The sequence below is a fragment of the Ursus maritimus genome (assembly GCF_017311325.1).
Source record: "Ursus maritimus isolate PB19 chromosome X unlocalized genomic scaffold, ASM1731132v1 scaffold_X3, whole genome shotgun sequence".
NCBI classification, from domain to species: Eukaryota; Metazoa; Chordata; class Mammalia; order Carnivora; family Ursidae; genus Ursus; species Ursus maritimus.
The window spans coordinates 7798-21301 of NW_024423321.1; the positions used below are offsets into that span (position 1 = coordinate 7798).

A 13504-nucleotide genomic window follows, 5' to 3' on the forward strand; every position below is an offset into this window, starting at 1 on the left:
CCCCCCCCCCCCCGCCTCGTGTGATGGACGCCTCCCGAGCATCTATGTTACAGCAGGCCGCAGTGGCGCGGGTACCTCGCACCCGCTCACGGGGTCCTGAGCGGGCTCCTCACGGCACAGGGGCCTGGGCGAGCACCCGCTGACCTCAAGGAGGCCAGGGCAGGGGCGGAGGAGACCATGCTGTCCACGGGGCTGGGCCCACAAGGCCTTAGAGGCCAGGCCCAGGCATGGAGGTGCCCCTTCGACGGGGTAGGACGCCGAAAACCTTGCGTGGAGGCAGGAGGCCATCGCACTTGTGTTCTGGGAAGGTCGCTCAGGTGACCGATGTGGGGGCTGCCAGTGGAGCTGGGCCCTGAGGGGATCCTGCCGTTGTCCAGATGAGATGAATGCCAAGACGTTTTAGGCCTGGCCGGGGGCTGGAGAGGAGGGACGGGGTCCCGAGTTGCAAGTGAGGCAGAAGAGGCCAGAGTGGTGGACGAATCGAGCTTGGGGGCTCATGGAGGGCAAAGGGCTGGGGTCTTCAGGGGGAAGGTTATCCTTCCCACTGCCTGGTTGTGTGTGCCTGTGTTTGCTTGATTTCTTTGCTTTTTAAAACAGGTTCGTCATCCATTTAATTTTTCCAAATTTCCATGGACTGGAGGTTGGGAGTTTCAGATTGGCCGAAACTTGCACGCCTCGTTGAGAGAGGCCCCATACACCGCTGCCCCAGTTTCCCCTGTGACTACCCCTGTGACGAACCTCTCAGATCAGGAGGGTATGTGAGTTGCGCCTGGGGAGCTCACGTCGATGCGATATTATTAACTAAAGTTCACCGTGCACTCGGGTCTCCTTAGTCCTCTGCTTGATGTCCCTTTTCCCATTCCAGCATCCCACCCGCGACGCCCCATTCCGTCGCATTGTCGCGTCTTCCTAGGACTCCTGCTGGCCTTGGGAGCTTCTCAGACGTGGTTGTTGATGCCCTTGACAGTTTTGAGAAGTCCCGGTCAGATACACTGTAGGATGTCTGTCCGTTGGGGTTTGTCTGACAGATTTCTCAGGCTTAGACCGGAGCTACAGGTTTCTGAGAGGAAGACCACTGAGCAAAGGGATTCTTACCACATCGTATGGAGGGTGGATACGGATTAGGAGGACGGTTTGTCACTGTTGATGTTGACCTTGAGCATGTGGCTGAGGTCGAGGCCATCAGGTGTCCCCACGGTAAAGAGACTCTTTTCTTTGCCCGTCCTGCGTTGTCCTGTTTGGGAGGAAGTCACTCTGCACAGCCCTGACCTCCGGGGCGAGGGACCATGCTTCCCCTCTTTGAGAGAGCACTGTGTACTTTGGTGCTTTGGCATTCTACTGCGGGGGACCTTTGTCGACTCTCGTGCGTTTGTGCCTTTCCCATTCGCCCGTGTATTTCTCTCACTGTGGACTCGAGGATGTTTTCTTTCACAGTTTAGGGCACGTTGCGATTTTCCTTTATTTGGTTGCTCAGATTGTTCCAGCAATGTGGTCGTCGGAAAGCGTCTCAGTTGCCTTCTGAGTCTCTCTGATGTACAGAGCTGTTTCTTTGGGTTTGTTTTTTTTTTTTTTTTTTTTTTTTTTTTTCCCCACCCCCCCTTTTTGGCTTTTTTCCTTACCACATCCCTACTGTCTGGCACTACAAGATGCTCCAGGCTCTTTGTGAAATAATGCGATGTTGATCTCTATATCTCTCTATCTGTAGCTCTATGTTTTGTCTCTCGGACTTGTCTCTCTCTCTGTCTCTGTCCTTACCTGTAGTATACAGGTCTCCGGCTCCGGTTCCTGACACAGGGCTCTGAAAGCCCTTGTACACAGGGGAGCTGGGAGAATCTCTTGTCCTAACATGTAGGCCTTTGATGCCATGTTTGACACAGGGCTCCTAAAACCCTTGTCATTTCCCAAGAGATAAGAGCACCAGAAGCATTTTTGTTCTAAGCAGGTGACCCTGGGTGGGCTCCTGGATGACTCCTGGATGGGGGGCTGCTCACCAGAGAGGCCAAGCCATGATTAGAAGCTTGGAATGTTCAGCCCCATTCCCCCATTCTCCAGAGCGGGGAGAGGGGCCGGACGTGGCCTGAATAATCCATTGTGCCAACATGAGGAAGCCTCCATCAAATCCCAGTAGTATAGGGGCGTGGGGACCTTCGAGGTGGGTGAACACATCCACGTCCCGGGACAGTGATGCCGCCCAAGTCCACAGGGACAGATGGTCCTGTGCCCGGGTCCCTCCCAGACCTCCCCTGGTGGATGCCTCCATCTGGCCTTTCCTGCCCTTTAATGAAGTGGTAAGCATAAGTGTTTCCCTGAGTTCCGCGAGCTGTCCTAGCAAATCGTCGGCTCCGCGGTGGGAAGGCCAAGGGAACTTCCGATTTGTAGCCCACTCAGAGCTGTGGGTAACCTGGGGACCTCCTACTTGTGACCAGCATCTAAAGTGGGAGGCAGTCTTGTGGGACTGGGCCCTTACCCCGTGGGATCTGGTGCTTTCTCCGGGTAGAGAGTGTCGGAAGTGAATCAGTAATTGAATCGGGATACCCAGCTGGTGTGGCAGAGAATCGCTTGGTGCGAGGGCAGGGGGAGCCCACAGAAGTGTCAGAAGTGTTGTGAGTGTGGTAGCAGTGTGGGAGTAAAGGTCAAACACGTAGCAGGAAGAGTGAGATTTTGTTAGTCGCTCACGTTGCATATTTCCTGCCCCAGTCCTGGAATCGTCCGTACATTTAAGGAGCCCTGCTTCCTTTCCTTGAGGAATGGATTTAGAAGCCAAGATCTGCGTGCTAGCTGTGCCCATGCTGCTGGGGTGTTACTAGTTTAAGGCCCTCTCTGCTGACGGAGCGAGGAATCATATACAGGTGCGCTGACCCCTGTGTCCACATGTACCTATAAACGTTGCCGTGGGTAATCGTCTGTTTCTGTAGGAAGCTAAACGTGGCCTCGTGCTGCTGACTCCACCTCTAATCTAGTACCCCCTGGATCATTCTAGCCTCCTGCCCTTGTTTATAAGTAAACGCCCCTTTCGACAGTGAGAAGCGTGGCTCCCACTATTGGCCAGCCATTCGCGTGTGTGTTCAATTCAAGTGGACTTTTGTAGCACTATCAGAATTGTTAACGTGGACGTACCGCCTCGGGAAACAGCTCCATGCACTAGAACGCAGTGGTTATGACATGCCCTGGGCCTCGAGTCTTACAGACTCCCTCACTTCCGGAGTGACTGAGGTGAGCACCTTCCCCCCACACCCGCCTGTAAGGGTGTTTCATACGTTTGTAATACATTTGCCAGAGTTGGAGTCCTCGGACAGCTGCGTTCCTGCCTGGCATTCCCCGGACCGCTGATGTGATTTCGTGCATGTGTGCCATTTGCATACGTGAAGGTTCGCTCTCGTGCCGTAAAGGTCAATGGGTTTTGACAAACCCATCATACCATATAGTCACAAGGACGGTATTACACAGAACGGTTTCACTGTCGTCAACTATCCCCTGCCTTCACCTAGTTGGTCCTTCCTCCCTTCTCCCAAACCCGTGGCAGTCGCCAATCTTTTGAACCGGTTCTAGAAGTTTGCCTTTTCCAGACGCCGTAGACCTGGATTCATATACAGTATGCGGCCTTTCAGAATGATTTGTAATCTTTTGTTTTTGTTTTTTTTTTTTAAGATTTTATTTGTTTATTTATTTGACAGAGAGAGAGAGAGAGCCAGCGAGAGAGGGAACAGAAGCGGGGGGAGTGGGAGAGGAAGAAGCAGGCTCCCAGCAGAGGAGCCTGACGTGGGGATCGATCCCAGAACGCCGGGATCACGCCCTGAGCGGAAGGCAGATGCTTAAGGACTGAGCCACCCAGGCGCCCCTGATTTGTAATCTTTTGAATCCTCTGTCTTTTTCTGTCAGTGAGTCAAGCTAAAGGTTGGTCACTTCTCCTCATCTTTTCAAAGAACACACTTTTGTTTGCATCAATTCTCCCTATTGTTTTTCTTTTTTCTTGTAAGGATTTTATTCGTAGGTCGTCTCTACACCCAGCGAGAGGCTGCAACTCACAGCTCCGAGATCGAGAGTCGCACGCTCCTCCGACTGAGCCGGCCAGGGCCCCTGTTGTTTCTCTGTTCTCTAGTTCATCTCCTCGCTCTCCGTTCTGTCTCCCTGCCTTCCTCGTGCTTGCTTTGCATTCGCTTTGCTCTTTCTCTAGTGTGCCGACGGTGTGGGTTAGATGTTGGCGTTTTTGTTTCTTTGTGGTTCGCGGGCATTTACAGCTGTAATACCACAGGGCTGCTTTTGCCCCGCCCCACAAGCTTGGGCACGCTTGTATAGTGTTTGTTCGTTTCAAAGCCTTTTCTGGTTTCCCGTTGTTTCCCGGTGTGATGCATTGGTCATTGTTTGGCCGGAATTGCGGTCCGCCCCAAAGTCATACGTTGCCGCCAGACCGCTGGCATCTCAGAGTGTGGCCGTTGCTGGAGACAGGGCCTTTCAAGTGGCAACCGAGTTCAAAGGAAGCCCGTTAAAATGAGCTCTCATCCAATGTGTCCTCGGGGCAGGAGTAGGTTAGGGCATATGGAAGGAGACACCAGGGGTGGGGCGTGCATGCTCGCAGGGGGGACCATGGGAAGAGGCAGCAGGAGGGCGGCCACCTGCGAGCCAAGGAGAGAGGCTGTGAGAAGAGCCCACGCCCGCCAGCACCTGGATCTTGGACTCCCGACTTCAGAACTGTGAGGGAATCAACGTCTGTTGTTCGGGCCACGCAGTGTGTGGTCTTCTGTTGTGGCAGGCGTGGCCTACTAACACGCTTACCTGGGAATGCGCTGCTTGACCTCCATCTATTTGCAAGTTTCCCCCATTTCCTTCTGCGACGGGGGACTACTCTCCTTCCCTTTTGGCCAGAGAACACACCTTGTTTGATGTCAGTCCTTTGGAACTCTCTTCGGTTTCTGGAGGGATGTGTTGTGGTCGGGTACGTGGGCTTTCCTGGAGAAAGTGCACTGGAGAAGCATATTCAGTCTGTCGTTGGGGGGACTTCTCCAGAGCTGCCCTTACATCCCGTTGCTTCGAGTGCCATTCGAGTCTTTGATTCCCTAACCGAGCTTCTGGCTGGTCAGTCTCTCCTTCATTGACAGTGGGCTATGTCCGCTGGCTCGGGCTGCTTCACGAAAGGCCGCGCTCTGGGCGGCTTACCCAGCAGGCCTTCCTGTTCGCACAGTTCTGGAGGCTAGAGGTCCAAGACCCACGTGCCGGAAAATTTGGTCCCCGGTGACGGAAAGCCTCTCTTCCTGGCTTGTAGGAGACCTTCTTCTCGCCGTGCCCCTCCCACAGACTCTTTTTTGTCCGTAGGTAGGTCGGGGAGAGAGGGAGAGCTCTGCACTGTGTCTTCCTCTTCTTACAAGGACACTGGTGCCATCAGATTGGGGCTTATGACCCTTATGACGTTGTTTACCCTTAGTCCCCTCCCTAAGGGCCCTCTCTCCAAACACAGTGACATCAGTGGCAGCGTATGAATATGGAGGAGGACACACAATTCAGTCCACCACACGGGATAGTGAAGTCTCCGACTTTGATTGTAGAACTGTCTGTTTCTTCCTGCAGTTCTGTCTGTCTTTGCATTGTTCGCTTTGGGGCTCTCTGGGTTCTCAGGAGATCCCCCTGGCCTCCACAAGCTGTTGGATGGTGACCAGCAGGCATGGGAGCTGCCACCAGGAGAGACTCAGGGCTTCTCTGGCTCGGTGTGCACATAGACGCCCTTGTACCTAGGCTCCACTGTCCCCCCAGCCCCGCTCCAGCGGTGTTTGGGAAAGGGCCCTCGCTGTCCCCCGATGCCCGGGAAAACCAAGGAGTCCCGCCCAGGTCTTCCCCTTCCCTCTGTGCACTCGGGAGGCAGCATGTCCGTAGCTGTCGGAGGGCCCACTCCTTTGGTGCTCTTGAAACATCCCCCGTGCAGCGAGCCATTCTGCTGCTCGTTGCCCTCACCGAGCAGGCAGGCTCGGGACTGTCCTGCTCACCTGGGACCCAGCACTTTGCTAGAACTTGGCCGTTGAACGTGGGGAGTTCGGTTAGTTGGGGCTGTGGAGACCTCGTGCTGAGTGCTCGGGGGCCTTGTCCTATCTTGTGTGAGCACCACAGCCCCCAAGGGAAGGGTGACAGCACTGAAGGAAAGGCCTGGCATCTGGGGCGACCATCGGGGTGACAAGCTGAGCCTGACATGTCGTTGGGTGACTGCTGCGGGGATTGCCCAACCATCGTGCCCCAAACTAACGGAGCATTTCTTTTGAGTGAGGGCGCCCACCATGCAGGGGAGAGCGCTTGGGGACCGTCGCCCCTGCTTATGACAGCAAGAAGGTGTGCAAACCTTTCGGCAAGACGTAAGCACGACAATCTTCGGCGCGGTGCTCCCGGTGACTATCGGCTTTGGCCCTACCCGAGAATGCCAGCGAGGGGCCATGCTATCTGCCTGTCTGCTAAGGAGCAAAGAGGCGGACGGTATCAGCTCCGAGTGGCTGGACAGCAGGACCCCCTCCAGGGTGCAGTCGGACGCCGCCGTCCACAGAAGCGCAGCTTCCGCCCGCTCTCCCCCAATGGCGCTCGGTAACCCACTCCACGTCCCTCTCCCCGGTGCATCCTGCCTCCCTTGTGCTCAGGCAGGAGGACAGGGTCCCCAGTAGGTGACAAGGTGGTCAGTAAGAGGGACGGAAGTGCAGGCGCGCATCAGCCTGAGTCAGCAAGAGAACGCCAGGCTATGCCCCGAGTGCTCCGAGTGGCCCCTGACTCTCTCGCCTCACTTGGGAAGAATGAAAGGGTGAGTCCCCTGAGTGCCTCCTTCCCTAATGGTCTGGAGAGATGGTTTTCCTGGCCCCTCTCGTCCATGATGGCCCGAGGTGGGCTCAAGCGTGGGGGAGGGGGTGTAAGAACTGGTGAGCAGCCTGGTTCCAGGTCCCCGTTTGTCCGGCTCTCCCCATTGAGAAGGCAGGAGACCGAGGAGGTGGGCTCCTGGCTGCCCTGTGCCCATCCACGGGGAGGTTCCAGGAGGCTGGGGCCGCCACTAGGCCATATCCGGGACGAACCCCACGGATCCCATCCTCATGCTGGCCTGGGTCCCCACTGCCCTAGCTGCACCCCAGAAACATCACGGATGTCTGAGGTACTGGAGAAGCTGGGGGTCTCCCAAAGAGCTGATTGGACTTCTTTGCCAGGACCGCTCTGGGGGGAAAGGAGCTCCTCTGCCGGGTGGGTAGGGGCGTATGTGTAAAGGGTCCCGGGGACGGGCGGGGGAGGCGGGAGAGCACACTGCGCCCGGACCCTTGGGGGCCAGTCTGCGAGTGGCAACGTGGACCACCCCTGCCCATTTCTGACATCCTGTCCCAGGCCAAAGCGGTAGCCCGGGACACGTGTCTGTGCCTTGCGACCATGCCAGAGACCCTGCTTGTGTGGACGTGTGGACCAGACTCTGGCTGTGGCCTCTAACCAGCCTTACCTGCCAGTCTGTAGAGCGTGATTCATTTAGGCGTCTTGGCTCATAAAGGTTCACGCCAAAGCCCAACAGCTTTCCTCCCCCGAGAGCTCGGCGCCGAAGCACCGGCCAGTGTCAGTCACCACAGGCTGAGCCCCGTTTGGTCCAAAAGCCGGACAGGGCTTGACTGCAAGTTCAGCTTTTAAAGTCACCTGAAGACCAAGAATGTCAGGGGTCCTGAACCTCTGCAGTTGAGCAAAGAACAAAGAAACCAAGGTTTCCCTGACCCGTGCCATGCGGCCGTTTCCTAAGAGCTGTTGGGCCCTCACACTTTGAAATAGCGTCCTCCTGTATTTGTAGGCACCCCAGTGTCTCCGAAAGGGCATTCCGAACAGTGGCCTTGCTTCTGTCGTCATGGCGACCCACACTTACCACGTGTTCACCTGAACTGCCATCATGTGGAGCGGACCTTTTCAGCTGCTTTGTATATTTGGGAAGCGGGGGGGTCAAGTCCTCCCTCTGGACCCTGCCTTGCAAACTGAGGCGTCCTGAGCCTCAAGGTATCTAGGGGAAACAGGAGGCAATGGGGTGGGCGGGCCGCGCTCCGGGCAAGGTCTGTGCTCCGGTGGCAGGCGGCACTGTGGGCGCCGGGGGCCGAGAACTCCTTCGCGTGGGGGGCTGTGCTCACCGCTGCAGGCCGTTCCGCCACATCCCTGGTCTCTGCGCTCCGGAAGGCAGGAGCGTCCCCTCCCCGTCCGCCCCGCTCCCCAGTGGGGACCACCGAAATCTCGCCGGCCCTTGCTGCCTGTGTGTGCCCAGCTGGGGATCGCCCTGCTGTGAGGGGTTGCCCTGGGTGAGAACCGCTCTTCTCGGGGACTGGGCTGGGGATTTCTAAGGCTTGGCCGGGGAACAAGGTCTCAGCTCTTGGTGCCTCTCGCAGAAAGCCCTCTCTCGGGTCGCTGCTTCATGAGCTGTCACGGAACCACGTGACAGCCCATGCCCTCCTTTGGGGCGACGGCCCAGAGCACCCAGTCGGTCTCTGTGGCCCCGGTGATGTGTGTTTCATATGGTGACTCTCGGGGACCCACACAAGGGCCCCAGCATAGCGGGGAAATGGGCCTGCATGGCCCGAAAAGCGCTGCCATGCCGCTCACTAGGCCAGCAAAGCTAGGTTCTCGTACCCGTCAAGCGCCACAAAGAGCCCTTTTAATGAGTGGATGCGGAACCTCCGAGGGGCCTGACTGAGGGTCTCCCGGGCCCCTGCATTCTGCCAGGAGTGGTATTCTGCTCAATTCTTTACCACGCAAGCAGGAAGAGAGCTGAGAGCTAGCCAACTGCTAAGAAAGAAACATCACGGAGGCCACGAGCGCTTGGGTTCCTCAGAAAAGGGCTCCCTTTCGGAAGCGTTTTATTGACCTGCCTGATTTCCGTCAACATGACCGCCCCTAGCTGCTGTGGTGTGCCCAGCCGGGGTATTCTGGGGGCCCATCGGTAGGTGGCAGGTACGTGGGGAAACAGCGGCAGCCCGGACAGCAGTGGAAGGGGTTTGGGGGATGGGGAATCACAGTCAGGGAGGTGGCAGGTCCAGGAGGCACGCCAGGCACCCAGGGGTGGCACAGAGGCAGCAGCCCGGCCACGGGGAGTGGCGTGGCGGGCACGTGGAGGAACACGGGGGGCCCGGCGGCAAGGCCCAGCACCGGCCCGTAAGGATGCATGTGCACAGAGGGCAAGGTGAGACAGACCCAGGGGAAGGCTGCAGGCCCGGCCACGTCCGCCGCGAGGGGGACGGGCGCCTGGGCACCCTGGGGCTGGCCGTCTGCCGGCCGGCCTACTGCGGCGTGGGCATCTGTCACGGTGGGCCTGGCCGCCGCCCCGAGAATGACCGGAGGGGCTGACTGGCTCCTGACCCAGGCGGCGGGGACGTCCGGCTGTCGGCCGCTCACTGGCTCCAGCTGGTCCCCAGCAGAGGACAGGACTCCCTCCGGTCGCAGGCTGGCTGTAGGTGCCGCCGGGGCAATGCCCAGGGCTTCAGGCTTGCTCTCCATCTGCCTCAATGCGGATTTAACGCCGACTCTCCTCTTCATCCTCAGGAGCAGGTGAGGGCAGTCTCTCTTAAAGAAGGGGCTCCTGTAGAATCGTAACTGCGGTGCAAAACGTAAAGGGGAGAAGAGCGCCCAAGTCACAACAGAGCTGATCGCCCAGGCCAACAACAGTCGAGGCCCCTCCATGCTCTAACCCAGCGGTCCGGCCCCAGGCCTCTGGGGAGCAGGTCACAGTCCGGAGAGGAAGCCGGGCGCTAGCTTTCGCGTCCTCAAGGCTCGCTCACAAGGGACTCCCACGTCACCCTTGGGCAAGGGCTACAAGTGGCCGACTGGGGTCAGCATCCAAGTCCAAAGAAGGGTCGGGGGGTGGGGGGCTTGGAGTTTGCCCACGGGGCAGGAGACTGGGCGGCTTTCCGAGCAAGCGTGGGCTGGCCGCAGGATCGCCCCTGGGGCTGGGGGTCCCTGGATCGCGGCCTCCAGGGGCCCGGCTGAGCTCGGGAAGCACGCCCATCCATTCAACCCGCCTCAGGCTCCCAGGAGGGCTTTGGGGCGAGCGCTGCCCCCAGCGGAGCCAGGGGACAAGGCTATTCGCAAAAAGGGGCCTGTCCACCCGCCTCGCTGCCGGCTTAGAGCCGCGGGAGTCCTGTGCGCGCACACACAGCCCCTGGTGACGTGGGTTCCCCCCCCCCCAAGGGCAGCCGGGTGCGAGGTCCAGTGTGTCCCGAGTGCTATGGAGCCGGGCTGGACAGGCAGCACTTGGTTGGGGGTGTGCAGAACAACACCTTCCCTGACATGTGCTGGGAATGACGAGCACAGTAAGTTTAGTTGGTGCCCATCCTCTCACAGAGACACCGGAGCCAAAGAAACAAACACAAAGAAACAGGAAAACGGCCGGGGGTGGGGGTGGGGGCGGAAGAAAGAAAGGAAAAAGGGAAAAGACCGTTTCTTCCTGGTGAGGAGAACTCTTGGGATCTACTCTCTGAGCAATTCCCAGTGCCCCCCCCCCAGTGTCAGCTCTGGTGAGCATGGGGTGCACCACGTGTGTCCTTGAAGAAAGTACCACCCCCCGACACACTGGACACCATCCCTAGCCCTTTCCCCACCTTCAGTCTCAGTCACTGTCACCACCGCGCAGAGGGGGACGCAGGCACCCGATTCCCAAGAGGCGGTCCTGGGGGCTCCAGCTCCCACCCCACCCCCGACCTCACGCCCCCCCCCACCCCACCGCCACCCCCAGAGCCTGGCGGCTGGGCCCCTGGCAGGGGCGGGGGCGTCCGCTGTTACCTTGCTTGGGACACAGAGGGGCGCCCCTCCGGGGAGCGAGTTGGTGAGGCAAGTGAATGTGTGAATGTCCTGCTGCAGTTTGCTGAACCCATAGAGGTTGAGCTGCCGGACAAAACTCTTCATACAGTCTGTCTCAAACACTTTGTTGGGGCCCTCCCTCTCCAAAACCTCCTCCTGAAACAGCTTCTCATTGATGCCTATACACGTGCCATCGTTGTCCCACCAAATGGATGCAAACTGGCTGCTGTTGACGAGCTTCCACAGCTTCTTGGGAAAGGGCAGGTGGAGCAGATCGCCTTCTCCCGGGGATGGGGCGTCCCGGGTGGTGCGGGGCCTTTTGAACAAAGGCTCTTGGGTCAGGGCCTGGAAACCATTCTCCTCCAGCAGCAGCAGCCTGCAGCCGGGGTCCCTGGCCGACACGGGCTGGGCCAGGCTGAGGGGAGGGTCTGGCGGAGGAGCGCTGTGCTGGGAGCTGGCGGCGGAGGCCGGAGCCAGGGCTTCTGGAGGGAAGGGCGGCGGCCCGCTCTCCTCCTCGCTAGCCATCCTGCCTTCTGGGGACCGGACAGTGCTGCGCGGCTGGCAGTGCCCCTTCATAACAGTGCAGCACAGGACATCACAAAGGGGCTCAGTGACTTGGGGGTGACATCACAACACAGCCAGCCGGTGACCTGATAAAGGGCCAGCCACAGGAGTGACCTGTCAGCTCACCAACATTCTGGGCACACACGGTCCCTCGCCGGGAAAGGGGACCCTCGCCTAGGCTTTCGAGTAACCCGCCAAACACGCGGGGCAAACCCCACACCGTCTTTGCGTCCTGCGTCTGTCTCCCGGGGGCCTGGCTGACCCACGCTGACGCGCTGCCTAGAGGAGGTCAGAGGTCATTCTCTGAGCCCCTGGGCCTCGAGAGCCCTGAACAAGAGGCACGCTTTCAAGCACCGAGCAAAGGCCGGGACGGGTGTCCACGGTCAAGGGTGCGGGCCACGGGGTCCTTTTAGCGTTGTCACGGCCAGGGTGCCGAGGTCCTCCCCGGAGACCCTCCTAGTTCACCCACGCTGTGGGTCACCAGAGGCCACAGGGCCCAGTGCCGCTTAGGTGAAGGGTTCGCCAGGTGTCCCACTGCCACCTGGCCGACTGAGGAGGAGGAGGAGGCCTTCTCCTTGCCTCCCCTCAGCCTGCACGCGTCCCCCTCCGCACCCCGCCACCGCCTGCCAGGCAGAGTCCCGGGCCCGCCGGGACGGGCAGGAGCCGCGGGCCTCACACCGGCTTCCTTTCCTTTCCTTGACCGACGTCTGCAGGGACGCTCGTCGTCCTGGTTCGTGCCCAGGGTTCGAGCTCCGCGATCCTCCCTGGGGCTGTGGGGCTGGGAGAATCAGCAAGAGGCGGCCATGCAGAGAAGCCCGTCTAGCACATTCTCCCCCACGTGCAGGGCCACGTCCCCCCAAGCACCCCCCTCCCCACCTCAATTCTGGGCGTGGAACTCGATGATCTTCCAGAGATTTCCATGAAGCAGAAATGCCTCCAAGCCGGAGGCTATTGTGTCTGAAATAGTCTGTGGCCTTTGGCTCCCCGCAGGGCCTCATTCCATCACCCGCAGGTACAAACCACAGGCCGAAACGCCCCCTGAGTTGAGTGCCCGGTAAAATACAGAGACAGCCAGGGCGAGATAGACAGAAGTCACAGGGCAATTTATGCAAACGTAAGCAGCGCTCAGCCGCTGGTGGCACCGGGCAATGCCTCAGGCCCACTACAATGCCCATGGCAGCTTCAGACTGGCTCGGGGCTCGAGAATACTCTCATAAGGCTCCCAAGCTGTCATGGTGGTGGCCGGGCGTTCCCCAGCCACTGGTCGGGTTTCCAGGGTGTCCGTCTTTCCGTCTACACTCTGTACGTTCAGGCTGTCCCTGAAGACTCGTTACAGATGTTCACCCACCCCCATGCGTCTTGCCGACCAGGGCAACTAGAGGTTTCCTTTGGTGGAAAGGAAGAGAAATTGTGGGAGAAAATAGAGGTTATAGCCGCCTATCACTGTAGCAAAATCTAATGAGTCAGAGGCAGGACCACTTTAAGGAACCTGGAGTTTCCAGCTCTTGGCTTCAGTGAAAACTGATCCCACCTCCAATTTCCCTTTTGTTGACTAATGTCCTAGAGAACAGATAACTTCCCAAGTCCTTTGGGTGTAGGACCCTGCCATGCACCCCTGATCCAAGACCTCGGTCTCTCTTCAATCTTCCCACATCCACATTTTTCGCCCCTTGAGTTCATACCTTGAAATACTTGAGATCGACAACAAAATTTCAGAATCCAAGCTTACAATTGACTGTCTTATAACTGAATGCTGCTTACCTTTCAGGTCAGCAGCCATCCCTTAATCAGACATACATTCATCTGTTGTTCCTTGCTCTGTCCTTGGAAGGTATGTCTGGTTTCCCAAACCCCGTCATATCAAGACAGGATATGAAAAACACATGATCATCTTTTTTAAAAAAAACAAAACAGAAAGAGCATTTGACAAAATCCAGCACCCCTTCATGATAAACATACTCAACAAACTAGGAATAGAAATTAACTGCAAAAGAAATAGACTGCATTTAATGTTGCAGCTTGGGTAGTTAGAAAGTGATCTAATAATTCATTGGCTGCAACATGGACCAAAAGGTGGCCTATAATGAGTAAGTTGGAAATGTCAGGACTGCCTTGGTTTAATATAGAGGAAGGGATTCAAAGGATTAGGGAGATTGTCATTTAAGTCCTACTCGCA

The 13504-nt window shown here is 57.9% G+C and overlaps 1 protein-coding gene across 1 annotated transcript; it reads right to left on the minus strand.

The window, feature by feature from the left end:
* Nucleotides 1-8756: 8756 nt before the first annotated feature.
* LOC103681450 (heat shock transcription factor, X-linked-like) lies at nucleotides 8757-11882 on the minus strand. The gene is made up of 2 exons (XM_040635958.1): nucleotides 10747-11882; nucleotides 8757-9561 (listed from the first exon to the last, which is right to left on the minus strand). Exons 1-2 carry the CDS (start codon nucleotides 11338-11340, stop codon nucleotides 8866-8868), a joined length of 1290 nt encoding a protein of 429 aa, XP_040491892.1. The 5' UTR covers nucleotides 11341-11882; the 3' UTR covers nucleotides 8757-8865.
* Nucleotides 11883-13504: the final 1622 nt, after the last annotated feature.